General features: G+C 43.7%; 1 protein-coding gene across 4 annotated transcripts; it reads right to left on the reverse strand.

Annotated features, from left to right (window-relative positions):
• Positions 1–97: 97 nt before the first annotated feature.
• Positions 98–26,281, reverse strand: LOC6525702 (zinc finger CCCH domain-containing protein 18). Of its 4 annotated transcripts, none has more exons than XM_002101488.4 (9): positions 26,109–26,281; positions 23,148–23,311; positions 17,104–17,188; positions 12,327–12,496; positions 11,926–12,204; positions 4,958–5,480; positions 3,285–4,569; positions 1,781–2,446; positions 98–1,713 (listed from the first exon to the last, which is right to left on the reverse strand). In XM_002101488.4, exons 2-9 carry the CDS (start codon positions 23,205–23,207, stop codon positions 627–629), a joined length of 4,155 nt encoding a protein of 1,384 aa, XP_002101524.1. In that variant the 5' UTR covers positions 23,208–23,311; positions 26,109–26,281; the 3' UTR covers positions 98–626. The 4 variants fall into 4 exon arrangements, with proteins under 4 accessions (XP_002101524.1, XP_015046429.1, XP_015046430.1 ...); XM_015190943.2 differs by having other exon boundaries at positions 26,119–26,280; XM_015190944.3 differs by lacking the exons at positions 23,148–23,311; positions 26,109–26,281 and adding an exon at positions 22,133–22,598 and having other exon boundaries at positions 17,104–18,084.
• Between the last annotated feature and the right edge of the window lie 169 nt (positions 26,282–26,450).

Genomic DNA, 26,450 nt, shown 5'->3' on the forward strand with positions numbered 1-26,450 from the left:
ATTAATATTAGTTATTTTAGTTAGTTTATCCATTTAACGGTATCTATACAACAAACGTTAATATTAGTAGTAAAAAAAAAAAACAAAAATGATCAAATAGATTATATAATTAGATGTAGGCATTATATAGTATTATCAAATTACGATTGGAAGAGGCGTGGCAGGACAGTGGGAATGGCTTCCACATTACATATAGATTTTGTTCACTTATTTAACAATTAACTCAATTTGCAATTCGTCTTCCGTTAACTTCCGTCAACTATGCAGCTTTTTATAACCCATTTATTAATCAATTGGTTGATTGGCCTTATATTTAAATTTGCTGCTTGTCAAATGAAACTAAAGCCCACGGCCGAGCATTTGTTAGCAAATAGTTAGGGATTAGGGTGACCTGGCAGGGATTTATGGATATGTATTCGAACAGAAAGTCAGTTACAGAGCGGCATATATAGCATATATAGCATTTATATAATTTGATTTTGAGAAAATGAATTATTTATAATTCACTTTGAGCTGTGAAACAGTTCAGCATTTCATTTCTGTTCGATTTCTGAATATATAGTTCGAGATGGGAAGTTCGATTGTTCGCAAAATATAGGACGACTGTGTTTCGAGGGGATGCCGGGTCACTTGCGGTGGCGCAACTCAATGATGGTGGCACCCGAACCACGTCTCAGGTTCTGCTGCTGGTGGTTCTGGATGTGGTGCTGGTGGTGCTGTTGCTGGTGGTGCTGTTGCTGCTGGTGGTGGTGATGGCTCTGCTGATGGTCCACCTCGTTGCTGCGCCGCACAATGCTCGCCGTATCCTTGTTGAGCTCCACGGATGGCGGCGAACGCGAGTCCAGCGAGTACTTGGCCTGCAGCGGATACTTTCGCGATCCGTAATCTTCGTCGCCATGGATCACCCGGTAGAGGTCTGGCGCCTGCTGGTGCAGGCCGCGCAGATACAACTGCTTCTTGTCCTGCTCCAGATAGCCGCCGTCATCCTCATCGTTACCAGCGATCTTGGTCAGGTCCTTCTGACTGCGACTGATGAGATTCACAATCGATGGACTCTTGAGGCCGCTCTTCAGCGAGTTGTCCTTGCCAGAGAAGAGATGCGGATTGGACTTGTAGTTGGCATTGGGTCCCTGGCCGAGGCCGTAGCCAAAGTTCGGCTCCTGCCGCTGCTGATAGTTGTTCCGGGTGAGCTTTTCGATGTAGATGGGACTAGGATCGTTGCTGCCGTTCATGCCGTGCACATTGAAGCTCTTGCTGCGATTCAGAACCTTGGCGTAGGTGCGAGCCGGCTTGGCCGGTCCCTGCTGTGCCTGCATTGGGTTGGAATTGCCGTTGGTGTTGGGGCTTGGGTTGGGATTCTGCTGATTTTGCTGACTCTGGCTATGGGGAATCCCGCCCCTTGACTGGTGCTGTTGTCCAGAGGTAGCCGAGAGGTAGCTCCCCCTGCCCGGAGCCGGCTGCTTCTCCATGGCATTACCAAATCGCTGGGTGCGCTGCTCGTGCAGCTTGCGTGGCAGCGTCTGAGCCGAGCGGTAATCCTGCTGCTGCTGGTGCAGATTGGGCGTGGAGCCACTGAAGCGCTGGCCATGCTTCTGGTAACGACCCAAAGTGTGCGCAGCCGTCACTGGTGGCGGTGCCCTGGACTCGTAGTAGTCATCCTCCCGCTCTAAGCGCTCCAATCGCTCCATTCGCTCATCCGGTCGCTCCATGTTACTGAAATGTAAAATGTTTAGCTGTATTAGTGCCTAAAACCATTAAGGGATTAGCATGAGATCCTTACCGCTGACGTGGCCGTCGTTCGTAGAGGTTCTCCTTGCCATAGAGCGTGCTGGAGTAGGGATCTTCGCCCAGGTAGTACCGCTGCCTGGGACTTATGGCCTGCTCCAGGTGCTGCAGTTGCGGGTCTGCGGATTCGGCGCGCTTGAAATTTTGTCGCGACTGGCTCTCTTGCTTGAGAGGATCACGCTCCCGATCTCGTTCCCGCTCCCGCTCTCTTTCGCGCTCCCTCTCCCGCTCTCTGCGTCGCTGATTGTCGCTATTGGAATCCTCGGAATCGTGACTACCGATATGCCCATCGATCACATTGTACTGCTGGTAGGTGGTCACCGGCGGACCAACTCCCCGCAGATCTTGTCCTGGACTGGGTGACTGCTCGCGCGACTTGCTGGCCGCCGATTTCATGCGGAACTTGCGCTCCGCACTGGCGGAACGAATTTTGCTGACCAGCTTGCGCAGCGAGTTGCCAATCACCTGACCCATGCGACTCGACTTGGATGTACTGACGCCGCCGCTCATGGCCGAGAGATTCGATGTGGACGCCGAGGTGGCTCCAGGTGGCCGGAGGTTACCAGTTCCTCCAGTTGCCGGCGGATAACTGGATGTGGGTGCGAAGCGTGTGCGCTGCTGCTGCTTCCGGCTGAGTGTCATCGTGCTGGCAGGCAACTCCCTATGTGGAATATATATATATTTGTTAGTTATTTATTAAATATTTAAAATCACAGAAATACATATATTATAAGTAAATTCTTCAAAACTAACCATTCGAAATATTTTTAAAAAGTTTATAAATAATATTAAATAAATTATAAGTTTATAAATAATAAAAGTAACCATCAATTAAATAGGTTTAAGAAGAACAGCTTATCTAAGTAAAGAGAATATAAAAAAAAAGCTTATTTAAATAAAGAGAATATAATAAAAACAGCTCATCTAGATCAAGAGAATATAAAAAAAGCTTATGTTTAATATAAATATTAATAAATGAGTTTTTTAAGAAATTGTTGTATTAAAAATAATATTATATAAATTCAATTAGTTGTTTGATTTCGAGTTAAAACGCTAATTTGCTGGGGAGCAAACGCAAACGCAGCGCTGAGCTGACGACAATAGCAGGCTTCAGTGAGCTTCGCTCGTTATAATTCCCAAGCGCTTATTCCGCGAGCGGTGCGTATAAATAGCGCTACCCGATTGACTCACTTGGCGGTCGAGCGCCTCGCAGCCGTCAAGGGTTAGCCACATTCCCGACTAGTTGCGGTACGATTACGATTCAGATTTCGATTTCGATTCAACAATTATGGTTACCATTTACATTACGGCGTTACGTAGTATATTGTATAAAAACCAAAACCAATTCAAAACAACCAATACAAAGCTGTGAGGCGCACTAGGTGTTTACACCCCGGTGTGTATCGCTATTTTGAAACCATTTAGGAGTATATCTCAAATCACTATGTAAGATGTTCTTTTTTTGCAAATACAAACATCAATGTAGCTTCATAGCCCACCTGGTCATCAGGTAATCCACCTGCGGCGAGGACGAACGACTGCGACTCCTGGGCGGCGGCGAGTAGTCCGGCGGAGGCTCCAGTTGGTTAACCTGCGACGGCATCGGAGCCTGCGACTTGACTGGCAAATGGCCGCTATGCGATGTGTGGGAGGAGTGGCTGTGGGTGTGGCTGTGCGTGTGGCTGTGCTCGCCCAGCTTCTTTTCGATGGCACGTCGTCGCTGCGGTACAGTGGGTCGCGGATTTTGACCCAGCTGACTGCCACCAATACCGCTGCCGCCGCCACCGAATTCTAGTGGGGGAACTGCGGCCGGCGGAGGAGCAGCAGGTGGCTCATAGCTCTTGCCCCGGCCATTGACCAGAGCGGGAGCCACGCCATTCACGGCATGGCCATTGATGTGGGTGCCATTGATGTTGCTATTGCCGCGATGACCGTAGGCCACCCGTTTGTGCGAGGGCTCCTCGGCACGCGGTGATATCATGGTTGGACCTGGACCTGGGCCCGGTCCCGGTATGGCCTCCAGATCGTCCAGAGCATCGCGAGAGCCGCGCATCGAGCGGGCCAGGAACTGGGAGGACAGGCTCTGGCGCTTTTGCTGCAGTATATCCTCGCGGCTGACATAGCTGTCCTTGGGCTGGCCCACCGCCTCCTGGGGCAGGGCAGATCCCTGACTGGAGCCGGGACCGCTGACCTTCTTCTTGAGGCCATTGCGACGGATGGTCTCCTGCAGATCGTCGCGGAAGGCCTGCGACGAGAAGTGATTGACTGGCGGACCGGGATCCTTGCGTTCCGACCAGTTCGAGATGCCCTGAAAGTACTTGGAACGACCGCCAGCCGCATTGGCTGGCGCCTTGCGCTCCAGCGCGGCGGATGTGGTCATGCCATGGGAATGTCGATCTCTATCCCGCTCCCTCTCCCGTTCCCTTTCTCTCTCCCGCTCACGTTCGCGTTCCCTCTCGCGCTCCCGCTCCCGCTCGGCGCTTCTGGGCAAAGTCTGCGGATGATGGCCATGCGAGATGTGCGGCGGATGCGGATGCTGCTGGGTGGCCAGATGGGACTGGGCATGGCTCTGCGACTTGATCGTCACATTGAAGTAGCTCTTCTTGGTGGGCTCCACCTCGGCATCGGCCTCGTCGTCGCGGGAATCATTGGAGGCGGTGGACTCGCTGCCAAAGTGCGACTCCAGCCACTTCATGGTCTCGCCCTTGCGCGTCTCCTCCTCGCGATCGAAGTCCAGTGGTCGCTTGGTGAGCGCATCCTTGCGATCCGCCAGCAGGGCCACCTCTGCAATTGAATTGTGTGCAACAAGATTTCATATGTCATTTTCAATTAATCACAAATGATTTTAAAACCCTAAACTAACTAATTAATGTGTTTGACTAAATAAATGTTCTCGTTTGCTATCTGCGATGTATTGTACTTATTTAAATTATATAATGTCTTATTTTCAAAACAAAATTAAAACGAGTTCTTCGCTTAATCAACTAATCTGATGTCATCGGCTAAAAGTTTGTCGAATATGTCAAATTGAATGTGAAACAATCACTTTATACAAATATCATGCTTGCTTTGTTATAGAAAATCTAGAATATATATTTAATAATATTTATTCCTTTTCACATACTTATGGAATATACATTGGATTTGTAATTTGTAATGCAGATAGACTCACCCTTCTGTTGCTGCTGCTGGGATCGTCGAAGCTTGCGCATCCGGTCGGATAGGCTGTCCCAGTCACCTGGTCGCTCCAGATCGGCGGGACCGTCCTTGTCCATTTGGGTGGTCTCGGCGGCGTAGCGCATCTCGGTGGATTGGAGCCGACCGTTGGCTAGCACGTCCACATGCTGCTCGTCCCGTTGGCGAAAGAAGCGCTGGTTGGCCGCCGTGGTGGTCACCTGCTCGCCCACCTGCAGCTGCAGCCCGCGTTCATCTGTGGCGCCGTTGGCAGGCGGATCGGGCAGCTCGTCGTCGAGGATTAGCTCGTGCTCGGTGGTCCGTCGACTCTCGGTGACCAGGGTGCCGTCCTCCTGGGCCAGACAGCGCTTTTGCGTGTCCTCCGAGTCGATGGTCTTGCGCGACTTGCTCCGATTGGCCACCACCTTGGGTCCGAGCGGCACCAACTGCCGCTGGCTCTCCGGCGAACAGAGCACGGCCTCTAGGTTTTCGACTCCGTCGCGAACTGCGTTCACGTAGGTCTGCAAATATAATTCAATATAAATTGATTAAATATTATTACATATGTATATAAATATTATGGATGTCATAATATTCCCGCGATTCACTTAGCGGATTTTGCCAATCGGTAAACCAATATTATCTGTGGCCCATTCCCCACTTCACTTCTCTCACAAAGGGTTGCATCACTTCTGCAGCGATGCAGTCACTGCACATGGTGGCTCCTAGCCCGTTTAGCCCAACCTCCCGTCACCATCCTCCTCCTCCTCCTCCTCCTACTTCTCCCCCGCGCACCCCTTCCGCACCTAAGTATTCAGAGCGAGTAACCACAACACAAATCCACACGATCCACTTACTTTTTCGAGTTGCCAACGCGGATGGGGCAACGTCATTGGGGTAACGGTAAAAGTCAAGAATGCGACTCAAGAATGAGCGGTGAAAAATGGGTGGGGGTACACAGAAAAAAATATTTAGCTACCAAAAAGGATTAAAATTGTAGGAATGTGTAATATTTCAAAATTATCACTTTAGTAGGTAGGATTTTTTGGATAGCTATTTAAACTGACATAGAAAAAAAAGAATAAATAACATCTTGTGGGCTGAACCCAAGTGAACATAATGTAGATGATTAAATACCCAATTTATCTAGTCGAATTTAAAGTTCAATCGACCGCGTGGTACATTTCTTTCTGTGTACGGGGGATTGCAGAAGGGATCGCTTCGGCATGGACAGCTCAAGGTCGAATCGCAATGGGTATCGCATCTTGGATTTCTTGGATGACGAGCAGATGGCACGCCTGGGTGACGCTGGTCAGTGGATAAAGAGATGAAGAGTTGTACCTCTTCGTCTTCGTCTTCGTCATTCGAAGCCACAGTCGATCCCCCCCCTCCCCGTTCCGCCGCCCCTGAACCTGTTGTTTTTTTTAGTTTGTTTAGTTTTTTGTTTTTTTTTTTTTTTGTTTTATTTATTTATTTTGTGTTGTTTGTCGACGACCTTGCGTTAACGGTAACGCGCGTAGAAAGTGTTTTGTTGTTGCTCAGCCAGTTGGTTTTTGCCATCTCTCTCGCTTTCAGCCAGAAACTTGATGGTCAGTCAGCTTCAAAGCCATACTTATTTACTCATACCCCCTTCCCCAACACTCAAAACCACTAATCCCGTCTGTTTTCTTTTTTCTTTTTTTTTTTTCAAAGCCCCATTGGACACGAAATCTCCAAGTATCCAAGCATATATGTATATACATATGCGGATAGGTTGAAAACTTCTTCGATCGGTGATTAATATCAAACGATGACGTTGCTGCTGACGCAGAGGCGGTCACGAATCACTTCTTCATCTCCTTCGCTTCGAAGAGTTGGCTTTTTAAGATTTATATGGCCCTTCACCTTTATATCCCCTTATGCGATCCCCCCTTTTGGCGATTTGATTTCGGCATTGTCAAGTTATTTGTCATTGGCCAAAAATACCGCCATCACCTTGGTGGCATTCTTTTTTTTTGGAATAGCGAGCATATTGGCTAGACAAGTGATGCAGTCTTTGATTTATGTAAATTTAATTACCCTATTCAATTAATATTAAATTAGCTCTGTATGAAGCATTAAACTTTAGAAGAATACTTTTAATGCAAATGAAGCGTTTGCTGCCTATGATCTGTGATCTATTTGTTATAACTTGAAGTTGAAGCTATCAAATAAATCTAACAAGTCCACATATAAGCTATATTTATGAAAGATACAATCAATTATATTCAGTGCAACCCACTGGCCCACCCAAAAAATCCTGGTTAAACCCATGTGCGTTGACAACTTTTCCCGCATGTTGTGATTTATCTTGATTCGCTTTATTGCCTTCACCTGGCCAAATCCCAAAAGTCGAATTTGAATTCCAACGAAAATCGACTGCAAGTAGAGGGTTTCCCAGGTGCAGGAGGGTCTGGGCCCGGAGGCTATGTAAGTACTCATACTGGTACTCGAACTCGTACTCGTACTCGAACTGGTACTTTACTGGTATAAGGCCCCGATACTTCGTATGCATGCACTCATGTTGCGGCCAGCATATTCAAATGGACATTTCGCTGGCCAAGTTGCCTGGCCTGGCATGACAAGTGGCCAAAAGCAAAAGCCAGCAGAAAATATGTACATAAATGAAAAACAAAGCAAAATCGCAATGGGAAAAAAAAGAGAAATGAGCAAATTTTGTTAAAGCCAAACCAAAGGGGGCGGAATGGCGGTGGATCTGACTCGCTATTGGTATCGAAGCAGGCTACACAGAGCCAAAAAGTACGGAATTAATTGGATAAAAATTAAATGTAATATTTAGTAAAGACTGCACACAAGCAGTTTAGTTATGTTACAAGAGCATCGTATTGGGCTAGGATTACAAAAACATTAGGGGATCTTAAGATCTCGGTATCTTCTGTTCTTAATGTATATGTTTTTAGGAATACTTATGTATGTGGAAGATGGCTGAATTAATAATAGGAAGGTAAGATTACAGGAAAATGAGACGTTCCTATGATCTAGGTATCTCCTGTTCATAATATAAATAAAAATGCGAATGTTTTGAATTGCCCGGCATGACACTGATAAGAAGATATGACTCCGGGAGCAGGGAACAAGTTATTAAAATGCCAATATTTCCAGTTCATCATATACATTAAGGTTGTAAGGAAACAATGGATGACTTTAGCCTTTTTCCCCTGTGTACACGGTGGAGTGGATCGCTTGGACCCAACGACCAAGACCGAGCAAGACCAGTTTGCCTTGGGAGTTGCTCAACCTCTCCGAACTGAGGCAAACCGAACCCGAACCAAACGGAGCTGAGCTGAACTGAACTGAGCTGAGCGAAGCGGAGCGGAATGGAGCAGAGCTCTCGATCGATTATTATTATTGTAATTCAGTTAGTGTGCGGCCAACGCCAACGCGCCTGCATATGATAATGATGTCTACACGGCAACAAAAGCCTACCACATTCCACTTCACAAAATCCAATAGATAGCATCAAAGGTCGTTTGTGTGGGTCGCAAAAAACCCAAATGCCTTTGACCTTGTTTTGTATCAACGTAATTAGATATTAACAATTTCAAAATTAGCAAATTGAAAATTTGTTTTCAATTAATAATGATCTTTAAAATATGACATTTGTAAATATTAAGGAATAAAACATAGTAAGTACAACAACACGTTTCAAAGCAAAGTAGATTTTGAGAATGGTATTTAACCATTGCCATTAGTTTACAAAACTGTATCAATAGAATCCTTTAAAAGTACCATTAAGAAGATAAGTAAGTTAGGTAGTTTAGACCAAACTTTAGTTGTTCTTAGAGGTCACAACACCTATGTTGGCCCATTGTAAGTGGTAAGTGTAAGTAAGTGCCAGTGTACGCGCTAGTTGATGCTGGTGTTTTTGGGCATTGAGAGTTGAATCTGGAGCCAAATTCAAATTCGTGGCTTGAGCTTTGCAGTGGCCAGCAGCTAAGCAGGGAAAGATACTTGGTCTATGCTTGGGATCCGTGGGCCTCGGATTCAAACTCCAACTCCAACTTGGACTCGAAGTCGTTTTATCGTTTCCGTTGCGTGAATTGTGGAGTCTAAGCCCCTTTAATGCCCCTTTGGACCAACTTTAAGACAACTTTAGACCAACTTTAGACCCCCTGAACCTCGGCTATGCCCGGCTGTTTCTGCTGCTGTTGCTGCTGCTGATTGGCATTTGCTGATTAGAGTTGTTTGGGCTGGATTGGATTGGATTTAGCATGTGGGGGCACCTAGACTGACTCGAAACGAGTTTTCGACCAGCCAAGTACCCACTCACACAGAGCGCTACGTGGTCACATAGATACACCTGGAGATGGAGATGGAGACCGAGCTGAGACTGAGACTGCCGCTGAGACAAAGAAGTACACACGTACCGAGAGATACAAAATTTAAATTCAAATTCCAAACACTTTTTGTGGTCGCTTTCCACAAAACTTCTCTGAATGTTGTGGCATGGACAAATTTAATGTGCTATGTACTTGTGTACTTGTGTATATCTCGCACCGATTCCGCAATTTGTTCGCAATGGGGTTTGGTTGGCTGGATGGCTATATAGCTATATGGCTGGTCGGTTGGTGTTTGGTTTGGTTTGTTTGTGTATATCTGTATCTTAGGTTCATGGACCTGCCGCAGACACGCCTAGAATCCAAGAAAGCCAAGCAGGAGCAACGGCAGCAGCAGCAGCAGCAGTAGCTCTTTGGCTATTGATTAAACCTGGCTCAGAACAGGTCTGCCCCGGGCCGAAAGCCAGCTGCTCTGGGTTTTTGTCAGAGGTTTCCGAGGTTTCCGAGGTTTCGCCTTCGGGAGAGTGTGCACTCCCATCGCCCTCTCTCTTTCTGCCAGCCTCTGACTCTGTCTCGCTCGATCATCCCAGTGTGTATGCCTCGCAGTGTTGACCATCATTTTAGCCATTAGTTGGTTGGACTAAATGAAATAGCTTGTAACTAACTGCAATGTTGCAATGTAGCTTTCGTTGATAACATTTACAATTAAATGTTGTAAAAGAAAGCCACCGTCTACTATCTACAATGTCTACATTGTTCACAGCTAGCACCAGTTGGGAATTACAGCAACGCAATGGTCAAAAAACAATCATGAACTGCAAACCAAAGTATTTTACATACCAATAGGAAAAGTTTAAAATAAATAACAACCTAATAATAATTACAGGGAACGTGATTATTTATAACCAATTAGTATAGGTATTTGTATACAGCTTATAGTTAGTTATACGTTCAAGCCTAGGGTTATATATGAGTTAAAATTTGTTTAATAAGGTTTTCAGGGATGTGGTCGAGCGGACAACTCTGATGCCTTGTAAGTGTCCGCATAACGACCACAACAAGAGCCCCAACACATCTTCAATGGCATTACCTCTTTGGCTTGGTTAATTGCCAACTACCGGTTTATGTTGGTCTTTCGGGTACCGAAGACCACGATGGGAATTTGTTTTAGGGGAGGAAATTTCGGGATGCTTATTGGTCTTAATTATACCATTAGGTATTGGAACATATCGCACCTTGATAATTATGCAAATTGGGCCTGTGTTGCTCCTCCTCCTTCTCTCTTTTGTTTTTCTCCTTCTGCTCTGCTCTTTCGCACAACTTCTTCACAAAATTATCGATGCTCTAATCTCTGTTGCACCATCTACTGCTAACTTGGCCAAGACGACCCACGCATCAACAACTAAATTAAAACAAAAACTAAGCCGCACAAACACAAACACAGACACACACACACACACGAAACACTCATCTAATTTCAAATAAAGAGAGAGTGTAGCTTTGTTTTTGTAAACAAAAAAGCAACAACAACCGCACAGCCGTAAAGATTGGCGATACCGATAGATGATTAACGATTAACGTGCTTTTCCACCGATTGTCTTTAATGCGCTGATAAATAACAGATAACCAAACAAAAAGAAATAACAGTACATCAATGCAAAACGCAAAATCAAACGGAACGGGACGATGCGAAAAGCCAACAGCCGAGTTGTACTCTCTTCGCTCGCTCAACGGCAACTGATCGTCATCGTCCGAGTGCCTCGGCAGGCAAGTTAATCGGGGAAAAAAAAGCCAACTATCCAGTGCTGCTACATTGTTGCTTTTCACGCCGAATTGATTTTCAGTTATTTACGCCAATTTTCGGTTTCGGTTCGGCCTGTCCACAGTCCTGTCTCCGATTACACAGGCAAAAAACACTCGAAGAAATATACATTGAATAAATTCAAATTTCAAAATCAGTGCAAAATAGTTGTATTCCCAGATAAAGTGCATGTATAACTCGTATTTTTAATTAACTAATTAACTAACTTAGTGATATGATAAATTTAATTAACAACATCCCTATCGAATAAAATAAATTGCACTTAATGGCTGATCTGGCTACTTGACTACCGATCTGGGCCTGAACCGCTCCTGTTTTCGTTTAACCCAACCGGTCTTGGGTCGATCTTCTTCTTGTTCGGAGCGGCGAGTGTGGCAGAGCGCCACTCGTGATTGAGATGGAGAGATGGAGAGGCCGAAGACGAAGCCGAAGTTGAAGCCGAACTTGAAGCCGAAGACAAAGACGAAGATGAAGATGAAGACGAAGATGAAGACGAAGTCGAAGCCGAAGCTTAGGTACAAGATGAATAGCACTCCACTGTGGGGGGTCGGAGGTCGGGAGTGGGCGCTAGTTCCACGACCAATTGGAAGGGAAGCCCCTTCTAATGAGAAAATTGCAGCGCTTTCCCGCCAAATGCTGCGCTCCAAAGCCATTTTCCCCCTTTTTCCTGATGAAACTCGCGGTAAATTGGAACATAAAGCTAACTTGTAATAAGTAAATGGTATGCAGTGCAGGGAGACTACTTGAGAGTATACGTGATTTCAGATTTCGAACATCTTAATAGAAATTGGTTGAAAGCCACACCGATTTCAACATATGTACACCCACCTGATCTGTGAAGTCGCCGTGATGCTGTACGTCCTCCGTTTCGTGGTAGTCCTTGATCTCCTCGTGCGATATGACCCGCTTGTCGTCCGTCTGACGCACCAGTCCGTCCACCGGACGCGGAACCATGCGCTTGACCAGCTTTCCGGCCCCGTCGGCCGGTCCAAAGACCTCTTGGATTTGGGCCAACTGCGTCTCATTTATGGCGCCCGCCTGCAGGGCGGCCACGTCGATCAGTTGGGCATTGCCATCGAGGTCATCCGGCAGGTCAAGGTCGCGTTTCTGAAATTGAATTCAAGAGAAGCGGAAAATGGGGATTTAATGGTAAGTCATATACTTAAAAGTGCCTCTTGGAATTCACACCGCTCTTTATAGCAATGCAATCGAATCACTTAACAACCCACCTCAGTGGTTTCCGTTTCCTGTTTGTCGGTGTCCTCGGTGGTGTTGGTGGAGACAATCGGCCCCGAATCCTCGATCACCTTGCCATCCTGCAGCTTCACCTGTCGCTTCACCCGCGTTTCGATCTGTCTGGTGGTTGTGAGTTCTGTCTTGCGCTTCGTTATCCACTCCTCTGCAAAATGGGGAAAACGAGGAAAGCTTTTTATCAGTTTAAATAAATAAATAATCCATTATAACAAATTTATTTATAATATATTGCTTAGTATGCTTATTATCCTTACAAATATTAAAAAATGCTCACATATGTATATCATATCTTGGCTTATTTTTGTAATTTTGAGCCATGTTTATAATGTTCTAGCAATTATAGACATAATTAATAATAATTAGTTTTAATCTCAAATTCTTATCAAACTTCTGTAGTTCTTTCATACTTTCATGCACAATATCTTAAGCTTCGAATTGATTTTGGGGCTGCATCCCAAAAGGCGGCTATCCAAACTGCCAGATTGATTGGCCATTTGAAGCTCGGGTTTGGGCCAAAACTAAAGCTCTTCAGAGCCGAGCTTTTGGGGCAGCCAACTGCAGATTTGCAGACAGGACCAGATGTTGCCCAATGAATCTCGTGCCGCCAACTGCTGCAGTTGCTGTTATTTTTTTTATATTCTTTTTTTTTTTTTTGGCACCAATTGCAACAGAGCCAACTGCCCAAGATGCCTCATTTGCATGTGGATAATGCCCATTTTGAGATCTACTCCGTCGCTTCTAACAAAAGAAGTCGCAAAGACGGAAAGTCGGAAAGTCGGAGGGGCGTGAAGCGCTCCAGCGCATTCGAGCTGCTCGCCAAATTACGTAATCCAGACCAAGTTGGTCTCTCGGCTAACTGTACTCCGAGCCTAGTGCTGTCCGATTTTTGTTGAATTTTTGGAAAAAAAAGGCTAAACTTAACCCGGCACGTTTTCATTTTTAAGTACAAAAAAAAACCTGCATTGCTGCTTTAATTGTGCTAAAAACGAGGGAAATGAAAAAAAGCTATAAGATGGCTGATTAACCCTACAATATTGCATTTGTTTCAGGTGTTTTTAGAAACTCAGGTTGAAATTTAACTACCTTAAGATTGAAATTAAATTACCTAAAGTACCTATGTACATGGTCAAAGGAGTTCCATAATACTTTAGTTGTTGAGCAACCTGTACCAAAGCACGGACATCCGCGAGATTTTCCCCCTGCAGCAGCTTTTTGCTGCCTTCATCGTGTGGAGGGAAAATGAGCATGGGGTGGGTTTTCCCGCCGTGCCTGGGCTCCATCTCTGTCCATTTGTGGCCCCCGCTCTCTGGACCCATCTCTGGATCTCGGCTGCATTGAGATCGCTGGACCATTAAAGGTCGCACTTATATAATCTATCTGCATTTGCAGTGGCAGCGGCAGCGGCAGAAACCGAAACGAGACGTCGCGTTGTCTGGCGTCTGTCTGAATCTGAATCTAAGTCCGCGACTTGCTTCGAATTCGAGACCGCAATTGCAGTCCGCTGGGCAGTCGATTGAACTACAGTCCGCACTGGCTATGGAGTACGTAAGCCTTTGGGGTACTGATTACAATTTGGCAACTTAAAGGGACCAACTTTCTACCGATGCTTCATTGATAAATAAGTACCTTAAAGATTGAGTTAAATTATTAGATACTTAGATACTTCCACTTCCTCCACATTCCTTGATTAACATTAAAGATTAATGCATTTAAGAATAAAAGCCTGAGAGTGTTCACTTTGTAGGAGGAGTCACTGTGCCAAGGCCTTTGCCCATTGTTCGTCTATATATATTTGCCTGACCAGACTGTTTATCTTTATCACTTGCGCACACTATATATACATATCCGCATTGTTGCAACTGCTGCTGGTTCAGTTTTTCCCGCCCCTCCCCCACCAGCCCCATTTTTCTTTCCCTTCCTTCAGGGCAGTCAACCACTTCATAAATAGCAACAATAACAATAACAACGCCATCGACAACAACAATCACAATTAAGCAAACAAACGGCACAAGACGAGGAGAGGAAAATCGTAGAGGAAAATGTGGCCAGAAAAATGCTGCGGATCGGGGGGGGAAAATGGATGTAGGGGGGGAGGGGAGGGGAAGGGAAAAAATAAAGGGGCTTTTCAGCAGGTTGGATATCGGGTGCAATTGCATTCTCGGTTTCGTTTGCCATTGTTTCGATCGGATTCAAAACTGAAAATGGAAAAATGGAGGAAAAAACAAGAGAGAACGCTGTAGTCGAGTTTCTCGACTATCTGATACCCGTTACTACCCGTTAGCTTTTGTAGTTCCTGAGACCTCGTCGTTCATATGGACAGACAGACGGACAGACGGACAGACAGACGGACGGACAGACGGACATGGCCAGATCGACTCGGCTATTGATTCTGATCAAGAATATATATACTTTATATGGTCGGAAACGCTTCCTTCTGCCTGTTACATACTTTTCGACGAATCTAGTATACCCATTTACTCTACGAGTAACGGGTATAAAAAAGGGGGAAAAATATACCGAACCAAAAACCGATTCGCTTCAATCGATTGCGCTTGGGCTCTTGACGCTAATGTGAATTTATGTTACTTCGCCACGCCCACTTAACAAGCCTCGGTTTCAAGCGATTTCCACCGATTTCCCGCGATTTCCTCGCATTTCCACCATCCACCAACGATCTGTCTGCAGGTCTTTCCACAGCACCAAGATATTGCATTACATCTCTGGTTGCGATCAGCACTTGTACTAATTGTGGTATCGATTATGGCCTGTCAACCTATCCCAAATCCGATGTCGCCCCTTCTCAATCGCATTTTCCAATTTATAGACCACCCTCTGTGGGCACACAGAGAAAAAAAACGGGTGCGAAACCCAAAGAATCCACAAGGAAACAGGTGATCATTAAATATCATCATTGAATATTACTTGTATTGCATTTTATGACATAATAAAGTGGTATGCAATTCCCTAAATAAATCATATTGATATTTGATACTTTTATTAGAAAAACACGTATTAAGAAATATGGAAGCCACAAAAACTATTGGTTTTAGCCAAGTTAAGACGCCTATCTAAAACTTATATAGCCTGTTTAATTAGGAACTTAGAAGTGTAATTTATAGCCTTTATAAATAAATAATAACAAATAAATTTAATAGAAACCACTTATAGGCAAGTATAAGAAATGAATATACACATAAATATTTTTATACAATAATACAACTATGTGACTTTCCAAACGAGAGCTACAATTTTCCCTTTCTTGTCGCAGTTAAGGAGCCACTTCCTTTGCAATACAAATAGAATGGAAACCAAAGTAGCAGCTCGGTGGCAAGAAGCAAGTGGCAACTGGCAAGTCGCAAGTGGCAAGTGGCAGGTGAAGAGGTGGGTGGTGGGAGGTGGTGTCGCTAGGTGGTGCACCAATTATTGTAATTTTTCCAGCGCTTTTCCTCCCATTTTTGCATATGGCTTGTCAAGCTGGCTCGCGAGTTGATTTTTAATGATTCGCTAACGTGGGAAATCTTTTGCCACTGCAGCGCTGCAACATTGCCTTTTCCTTTGGATCATTTTTCCAAACAATTCAGTTGGCAGTCTTCCATGCATTTGCATTTTGTTGTTAGCCGCTTGTTATTTCTAATTTTTACACGTTTTTTACGGTTGTTGTGCATACATTTTTCAGATTGCCGCAGGTAATCGACTTATTGTTGCAGTTGCAACTTGCAACTTGCCACTTGCTGGCTGCTTGCAAGCTATTGCTGCCTGTGGCGCCTTTGTGTTATGTTAATCACATAATTAAATCAAAACTTTCTATGATTTCCGCGGGTGGTACATATAATTGAAAAAAAAAAAACTAATAATAATAACGGCAGGGAGCGAAAGGAATTTGGGATTAGCAGCTGAATTATGAATATGGAAATGGATTGGAAACACATTCATAGCATTCGCTGCTTTCGCTTGCATTTCCCATCTTCCTCGGCGGCCACCGGGTCGTATACTTAATGTGCGAGAGGTCAGTTGTTAACACTGAATTAAAACCGATTTTCTTTGCCAAATTAGGCAGCAATTGTACGTTGCAGTATAAATGCACTATTGCACAACCACAAGCCGCAATCGATAATCAAGTGAGTAATCCAGTCACTGGATTTGACTATGTCAAACCACTGCTATCGATTCATCCGATCCATGCAAATCTCTGCTGTTCTACTCACTCCCTGTGATCTCACTGGTTACTGGTTACTGCTTGCTGGTGGTTGGTGGCAATTTGTTGCTCGAAGGCTTGGACATGCCAATGGCGATGATGTCACCTGATTGGCTCACCCACGCGATCGGTTCAGTACGTTCCGATTGATCACTGTCTTGACATGAACTGTCGAACCCACTTCGTCGCTGGAGATCGCAGTGATGTGATAGTTAAGCGATTGCCCATGTTCATATATGTACATACTGTCATTTCGTGTTTCCCTCACTTATCTAGACTATCTATCTATCTATTTAACCCTATTAGATAGCCAGTAACCTGAAATCTGGGATTATTCTTAGCCTCAGGTTGATCCTGCAACTTTATAAGCCTTTGGTTCAACTCTTATGGGCTGATACAACTTTTACCCAATCTAATCTAATCTAGTAAGCTGTATTGTAAGCATAGAGTTAACTAGTCTTAAACTAATGAGGTATCAGTAAGTAAAGTATCACCTACTAAGTTAATCCCCTACCCAATCTAATAAATTGATGTGCAGATAAACTAGATGAACTCACCTTCTTTGGTAATAGCTTCTGTATCGCAATTGCTTGCCTCGTTGACCTCGTTGCTGTCCTCGTCATCTTTGGGTTCGAATTCGACCTGCGAAGTATCAATGTCGTAGAAGTTAACGCGGGTCACGTGACGCACGTAGTCAGTGGTGGTGGTTGTGGTGGTGGTGGCGTTAGTAAAGCTCCCGTTGGGCAGTGACGATTGGACGCGAAAGATGACCGGTTGTTGCTGGCTGGGGCAGGCATTTGGGGCAGGAAAGGCGTTCGTCGTCGACCAATGGAGGCCATGGGATCGCGGTGGTTTTGGCACGACGTTCGCCGGCTGCTGGGGCATCCAACTTCCGTGGCCAAAAACGGGCAGTGGTGCTGTGGTTGTGGCGGTGGTTGTGGCTGTGCTACAACTATGACTAGGTTGCTGGGGATAATGCTGTAGTTCATTCTGTTTTTGATTTTGATTTTGATTCTGTTTCTGTTTCTGGTGGTGCAACTGCAGATATCCAGCCGGAATGGCTGTGTCGCCCGTGGATGCCGATGAAGACTCATTGCTGCTACGGGAATCTCCGCTTCTAGCCACCGATGGTGGTTGCTGTGGTGCTTGCTGTGGTGCTTGCTGGTGGTGGTATTGATGGTGGTGCTTGGATGGTGCGTGGCCGGGATCATGGGCGTGGTCGTGGGCGTGGCTGCTGCTGCTGCTGCGGCTGCAAGTGCATGGCGACAGTAGGAGGATCACCACCATTCGATCATCTGGCGCTGGCGGTTGCAACGGTGGCTGTGCTCTAACTGCCGACTACATCTGCTCGTCCCACTCTTCCCGCCAACTTTCTGTTCCCCTTCCAGTTTCCGTTCCCGTTCCGCTTCCTCTTCCAGTTGCAGTCGCACTTCCAGCTCCAGTTTGTGGTATTGCTCGGCGGCAAGTCCAGAGCTCGCACCACATCGCAGCGCAGCGCGCGATTCACGGCTCCAGCTCGCGAGGATTAAGCCCGGATTCTAAGCCAAACCAAACCAAATCCAATCGAATCGAATCGAATTGAAAGACAATTAAAGCAGCGAACGGCGAAAGAGAGATAAAAAAGAGGGAAAGCAAAAAACCCTGGTAAAACTAAATCTATATTTTAGATAAACAGCAAGAGGAGCATATAAAACAGCAACTTCTAACTTTAAGATCATTGTTAGCAAAGTATGTAGTTGAAAACCACCCAGAAAATGGGTATTACCTAGCCATAGCTTGGATTTCATAATTTTCAAGGCACTCACAGCATTCGTGTTGCTGTATATTTTCCACCAAAATTGTATTTAAATTATGTACCCATACTCGTTCGAGTGATAACCATGGATGATACGCCGCCCGCCTTTTCAGTGGGCGTTAAACTCCTCAAGCGTTAAGCCCAGAACGGTTCTGCTAGCTCATTAAGCCCCAGCCAAGGGCCATAAATGTATTCGGCTCCGGCATTTGGACTACTATATCTATTTTGTTACCAAAACATATACATAAATATATACTTTTTCGTTTGGGCAGCAAGAGAGAAAATCCAAAAGGGCAACGTGCACAGTTCAAGGCGATGAAATGGAAAATAGAAGTGGAAATTCGGACGCAAAACAAACTTTGTGGGCCCACTTTGAATTAGCCGGACCCAAAGAGCGGCCAAAGGTCAGATCAGCAGACCCACGGCGTTGGCAAAACAAACAAACCAACAAAAATAAAAATAAACAAGACCAAGTGGCCTGTGAAAATGTTGCCCTCTGACTGCAGTTGCTGTATTAGGGAATATTTGGATATACACGAAGATATCTGGCTGGATTTACACAGAAAGTTGGCAAAGGGCTTGCGAAATGTGTAATACTTCAATTGCTAATTAAGTCAGGAACTTATTTGAATGCTTTGTGTTAGCACTAAGTATGAAATTTTTATTCAACTACGTTTGCATATTTGAATATTAGTAATAGTTTCGTAACTTGCATAACTTTCGCTAAACTGACCTCTTATTTGTTTCCTATGGGATTTACTAATCTTTTGCAAACTGAACTCCAGTTTCCCTATACCAACTTGAGATACTAACTGTTTATGTGGACCATCGCTCTTGTGAACCCAGATTCTGCTTCCTACGGATGTTCCCCAGACTCGATATATGTATCTATGTATCTATGTTTGTACATCCACAAGCTCGTTGGTGCGGGAAAAACGATTCTTGAATCGATAATTAGGCAAGCGGACAATAAATCTTGACCGGGTTGTCGACTGGCTGATTTGCTATTTTCGGTTTTAGTTTTTTTTTCAGCGATCTGCCGATGATGATGATGACGTCAGGCCGGCACAACAACACACACTTAATTGTGACTGCAATTTGGCCATTTTTGTAATTGCTTCCGGTCAAATCGATTTGTTGTTGATGTTTTGTAAAAGGGAATCAATGGAAAAAAAAGTAAACGTAAAAATATGGCAGAGAAGCTTCTGAGTTGGGATTGTCGGTGTGCCGCTTAAGGCGATGCCTCCTCTTTTGTGACAGGCTTACTTGGGCCAAAATCAAAAGGGGATCTCTGCTGGAGAGTGGGGGGGGGGGAGGGGAGGGGGTGTAGTCACGCCCAACAATGAGTCACCAATTGAATAATCTCGCTTGTTTTCGGGGGAGCTGGAGTTTTGGAGTCGCAGCATTGGCAAACTTTGACAATTCCTAATGCAATCGCAGTGCCTTTTACTTGACCCAAAAGCAACAGCAGCAAAGCACTGAGAAAAATCGAGTTTTCAGATGGACAATCAAAATGCAGATTAGTTTTATAGCAACTTTAGTCATGGGCTTCTTCTAGGCTGGGCAGCAGGGTCACACTGCACATGCTGTGTGACCAAGCTTCAATGAATAGCATTGCTAAAGATACCTTTTTTTGGAAAAAAGCATAGCTTGAGATACCTTTTTTTTGGTAAGAAAGCATAGCTATAGATACCATTTTTTTGTAAAAAAGCATAGCTTAAGATATCTTTTTTCTTGTAAAAAAGAATTTTGATAAGAATGACCTGTTTTTCATGTGTTTATCCTATTATATCTTCAAGTTTCTTGCTTTTTTTCGCGTGCTGCAACAGCAACTTCATACATATATGAAGGCTTTGAGCTGTGCGATCTGAGCAGCAACAACAAAGTTGCAGCCGAGCCCACAAGTCACGCACTGGTCAAACCAACGACGAATAGGTATCCAAAGCAACTAGTCCCAGCCAATCCCCCAAAAGCCCCCACTACCCCCTCTACCCTCCACCCTCCAGCCAAAGTCCCCTTTTCCCACCGGCAAGTTGTAGTTGCATTTAATTCACGCCTTTTGGCCATACAAAGACATTGAATTGTGGCTGCTGTCCAAAAACGAAAAAAAAAAATAAATAAATAAATAAAACGCAACACACAGGCCAAAAAAGAGTTTTTCCTTTTAGAAGAGCGGGAAAAAATCTTAAATAGTTCACCCACAACAAACAAAACAACGAAAACAACAAAAACAACCACAACGGACAAACAAGTTGAGCACGTATAAAAACAACAATAAACAAGCGGGAAACAAAACTCTTTTTCAAAAAGGCAGCCACACATAACTGGCAACTAACAGCCGCCGACAACAACAATAATAATAGCAAACTGATATAACAACAACAACAACTGCATTAGTTGTGGGTGCTAGTGAAAAACCCCCCCCCCCCCGCACTACACCCCCTTGGAAACTTGATGCACTGCAAAAAACTTGGGCAAAACTCTTCAAATGATTACTGTTCTGGTGAGATTTTATAGTTAGTTTTGTATTATGATTTTAAAATATTTCATAATAATAATTTAATGATATATTTGGCAACAAAATGTACAAAATTCCTGAAGAGTGCCATCCCTTTTCTCGCTGTGTTGTGTCCAACACTTTGTGTGCAGGCTTTGATTTGTGGCTATATGTGAGTGTTTCTCAGGCCTTGTTGTTATATTGCCTGATCTCTCGGACTTTGGGGGCCTCTTAATGGTGGGAAAATATTTCCGTGGCCCGCTGCAATGGTAGGGGTAGGAGGTAGAGGGTAGGGGGTGGGGGTTTGGGGTTTGACAAAGTGGCAATATTGCGCCAATGGTAGAACTAATTCGCTGGGCCAACATTGCGTATGCGCGATGGGCCATGTGGGTTGAGTGATGCAACACGCAAAGATCAACAAAATGGCAACAAAATAGAAGTACAAACTAAATTGTTTGTTGTTTGGCAAATATGCAGCCGAACAACAACAGCAACAACAACAAATGTCACGACAACGAATGGAGCAGGAAAACGAAGCGAAACAACATACGAAACGAACGACGAAGAGTGAGTGCAAAAGCAGCAAAAAGGCAAAAAGGCAAAAAAGCCCAAGTTAATGATTAATTTTTTGCACGTATACGCCACTTGGGCCACAAGATTTGGCAACGGGAATGGGTCGCAATATCACAAAAAATATATATACATATATATATATCCAATTCTACAATTCTGCACAGCACAAAAAACATATATCTTTTCGAACGACAAACAATGCGCATCGCTAGAAATTCCACGCACATGCAAATAAGTTGTTGAGCGAAATCTATTTGTTGGCCTAGTTTTCATAATTGTTAATGGCTTTTCGCCCCAAGCTGGTACTCACTATTTGCAATGGTCTTGAAATTCCTAAGTTTATTTAAATATTTTCATACTCTTACTAACTCGCTGTTGTTTCGAGATCAAAATTGCATGTACAGCGAAATATTTGCATGCATTTAGAATAATGTTCACAGCATCACTATCTGCGTAGTGACGAACTACATATACCTTACTAGTGTCATACTTCAACTACCGAGTCAGTTTATACATTTTACTGAAGCATGCAACTGCAAGTATTTGGCTAAGTGTAGACAGCTAGAACTTTCAAATATCGAAATGCACCTTACATTTGCGGAGATATCTATGCAAATAATCAGCCAAATTCCTTTCAAATGCATTCTATCACGAAACCAAGAACAAGTTCTTGAGCATGATGCACATTTTTTTTTTCCGAGTGTACTTGCCTGCCGCTTACCCTTCTCTACCCCTCTCACTCTCTCTTTCGCGATCGCTGGCTATTTTTATCTCTTGCACTGTCACACTTTGCACTTTGCCTTCGCCATTCAGCAGGCAATTAGCGCAAAAAACCGCACGAGCAATAAAACCAAATAAAAAAAAATACAAAATAACAAATCAAGTGCAACGCGACAATCAGCAAACAAAACAAAACACAATTAAATTTAGATCAATTGAATTCGAGGGCTTTTCAATTTAAGCGCTTGTGTTAAATGAAGCGCCAACGAAATGGAAATTGAAATCGAAACGGAAAACGATCGTGCCAAACCGACCAAAAAAAAACCGAACCGAATAAGTTGGAAAAACTGTGTGCTGAGCCGCTGCTGGAAAACGGAAAATGGTAAATGGAAAATGGAAAATCCGAATCCGAATGAGCGCGCGATCGCGAGCGGCGTGTTCGATGGCGCGTCTGCGACTGCTGGCCGTCGGTAACTGCACCGTTAGTTTGTTACACCTGAGCTGAAAAACTTTATTATTTTCTTGCTGTTTTGCTGTTGTATTTTTGCCTCTGCCGCCGCTCTGCCGACGCTCTGTCGACGCTGGCAGCCATTCATTGTTTTTGCCCGCTCGTCGAGAGCTTTACCTGAGCCACCTTACGCGATTAACGTGGCCCAAATGTGAGTACACTTCCAGCCAGCAGGGGAGTACAGTTGCGGTCAAAGAAATATGGCCATGCGGTGCTATGAACATAGAAACCTCACTTTTTGACATGGTAAAAGGCAAAATATTGAAATATCTTAAAATATGTGTTTAAAAGTATGCTTTAGTATATTAAACGTCTGAGTTTATTGTTCATTCTGACTAGAAATATACTTTGCACATTTTTAAAACACTTCTTTTAAGTGTAATTTTTAGGTACTCAAAAATTCATATTTTTTTGACCGCCACTGTAAGTAATGGTATTGTTAGTAACTGCGATGGGTTAGGGGGCAGTGGGGGTGGTTGAGGTTTAAAGGGGTCCATCTAGCACTCACCAGTTCGTTTTGTTCGTCTTTGGCGCCAGCTTTTGATTTGATGGTCTTGCTTAAAGCCATAGCCGCTGCAGATTTGTCAGATTTGTCTCATAAATATAAAGTCGAATGTACTTCGATTACTTTGCTCCTACAGTTCTTTCACTTTGCTGATTTGAACCTGTTTTCTGTTTAAAAATAAATAAAAAATGGTAAAATTTCAATCACATTTTAATTTTTAATTTATTCACTCATAAAGAATTATTCAGCAGTTTTAATTAGTATTTGCACAAAAACTTTTTTAAACAATTTGTTTTAGCTTTTGATATTTAGATTCACTGGTTGCTGTCTTAGCTTAGCCGAGTTTCAAACTTTATTTCCGCTTTGGTGCAAGCTGAAAAGTATGCTTCAAATTTCTCAAGAGGGAGTTCACATTTATTCCGAGAGATGGAGCCACTCGATAGTATTTTTAATGGGATTTAAAACGATTTATTATTAGATTCCAAAAATATATACGCCACACAATTTGTTTACATTTTTCACAAATATTCTCAGTTTTCTAAATTAATTTCAGATTTTAACACACTTTAAATCGATTTGTTTATAGTTTAGACTTAGTTCTATGTGGAGAGCCATTCATAACACAGATTGTGCCTTATTCAGTGCTTTATTTTTGAATCGTCCATTAACAGATCGATCACCCCATCAAATGTACAATTAAGCCGATAAGAAAGTGTTAACTGATTTACCATTGAACCTGTGATTTTTATTAACTCGTGAATAATTTTTATAGTTGCAATGATTGCGGCTGAATTGTGTATGCCTCAAAAAGAAATTTAATGATTGGGAATCTACAAAAAAAAGCCCGCATTTCCATGCTAAATCAAAGGATCAATTATTTTGTTGTCGTCCCCTTGACTCGGATTTTGTGTTCGCCACTTCTCCGATCTTTGGCATCGGTCGATCATTTGGATAATTGCTGCCTTCGAACAACTTTGAACTGACTGAGCGGCCCACTCGCCGCAGCTTTGCCGCATAGTTTCGAACGCATTTGGTCAAAATGAGTTTTAATTTTCGTTTTTGGCCAAAGCCAAAGTCAAATCCAAATCATTTGGAACGCCTTCGCCTGGCGACCCGCCCCCGCCTGTTATTGAAACGCTCAAGCGTTCTCGAAACAAAAACCAAAAAAAAAAGCAGAGCCAGAAACTAAAACAGAAACATACAGACTTAAACACAATATTACTGTTGACACACAAACGGGGTTTGGAGTCAACAAATCTACCAAATCGGAGGATTTTACGATGCTCGACGTCAAGGCGTTCTGTATATGTGTCTGTGCACAGAGAAAAATACTTTTGGTATCATATTAAACTACATATAATCCTACTCCAAAAGGTATTTGTATTCACTCTCTCTTATAAAGCGACTTTAAAGAATGCTGACAATATTATTTTCAAAAGCGAAATCATTAGATATAAAATAACCAAATATACCAAATAAGCAAGTTTACAGACTTTTTCCCCAGTGTAGATCTGCGAATCGATTTGCATATGTACACTTTACATATGGATATAGTCATGTCTGTGTATTTGGACATATATCAAATATTGATAGCTGCTCAAAATGACGAAACGATCGAGTTATTTGCGCGACTTTACTTAACTCATTCTTGATGCTGTTTTCTTTCTTTCTTCGACCCACACAAAGCGAGTATATGTATATCTGCCATACATTATATACACGTTATAGAACCGTGATCTGTGATCTGTCTGGTGTTGACTGTATGTATTTGTTGTGTGGCATACAAAAAAGTGGAACTTGTCAGTTTGTCAGTTTGTCGTACCTGTAACCACAGTGCAGCATTCCTAACGCGATCCTCGCCTTGAATGAACGAACTCGATTCGATTTCATTGAACGAAGCGAATAGTTTGTTGAATGAAGTGATTAACGAACTAATAAAAATGTATTTATTGGCTAATTTGTGGCTGCAAATTAATCATCCATCTATAGAGTTGTGGACCTATCGATTAAGCCAGCTAAATGTAAGTCAATGAAATACCTATTCATTAAACATGGGACTCTTTGCGGAACTTGAAGCGAGGATTCACTGTGATCATATGCAAAACTTATTGGGGCGGTTGTAACGAAAGCCATAACAGTAAGAGCGAAAAACAGGGCTAACTGATTCAGCGTCATCGAATCATGCGTTAACTCAATTCCATTCCACTAGAATCCACTAGAATTTGATTCGCTCGCATTTGTGCAGCTAATGGCAAACTACCCACGTACACCGACTATATATGCACCTTATAAACGCTATCACGTACCCGCACTTATACGGATGTGCTCTAGTTACATATGTAGATCTTAACCCGCGATGAGGATGATCCCTTTTTGGCATAGGTTTTACATTAGATACTTATGTACATATGTATATCTATGTATATTTTGACTTTAAAGGCCTTCATTTACACTTCATTCGCAGTCAACTCTTCAAAGTTATCCCGCTTTCTGATCACTTAACACTGGTCATCAGCAGATCGCATATTATCGATCACTTAACAAAAACAAAAAACAAAAACAAACAAGTCAAGAGTTTGTGAGTTGTGGACAAACATGTGGCTGGTGGAGGGGCTGGGGTATTGGCCAATTAGCCCACATACACACACATTGGCAAACAGATGTTTCTAAAAAGGCCAATAGGGCGTCATACAGGCCGCTAAAAGGCGCTGAATACACGCGTTTTTCGTTCACTTCAGCGGAAAAATGTTATCCTTGCAATGTAGTCACGTGCCAAAGGGCCTAAATCATAGCTACAGGCCATTACTTATGTACCTACATATATGGCCAAAAGGGCGGTTTTAAACAGATTGATATACAAGTGTGGTTATTGTGGGGATATATTGTGATATTTATTAGCAGGAACGCGGCAAAAGCACAACAACAATACAGTAAACACAGTGCATTCAATAGGCACACACTCACACTCACTCACACGCGGACATTTGGAGCCGAAGAGAGGATCGCATCGAATCAAATCAAATCGAATCGAATGGAATCGGATTGGGGATTGGATCGGATCGCGTTGTTTTTGTTATTTTGGAGCAGCAGCCCCAGCCAAATGGTTTGTTGCCAGATTCACAACTGATCTACCTGCTTGGCTTTTTGCTTTTGCCGTTTGTTATTCGCTTTTCAGTTGTTGCTGCTGCTGCTGCTGCTGCTTTGGCTTTTGGCTTTGGCTATAGCTTTAGCTGAAATTGGCGATCGCCGCTCCCTCTTGGCGCAAACCCCCGCCACTCCCCCCGCATCGCCCCTCGCTGCCGCCAC

The sequence above is a fragment of the Drosophila yakuba genome, chromosome X (genome assembly GCF_016746365.2).
Source record: "Drosophila yakuba strain Tai18E2 chromosome X, Prin_Dyak_Tai18E2_2.1, whole genome shotgun sequence".
Taxonomy (NCBI): Eukaryota; Metazoa; Arthropoda; class Insecta; order Diptera; family Drosophilidae; genus Drosophila; species Drosophila yakuba.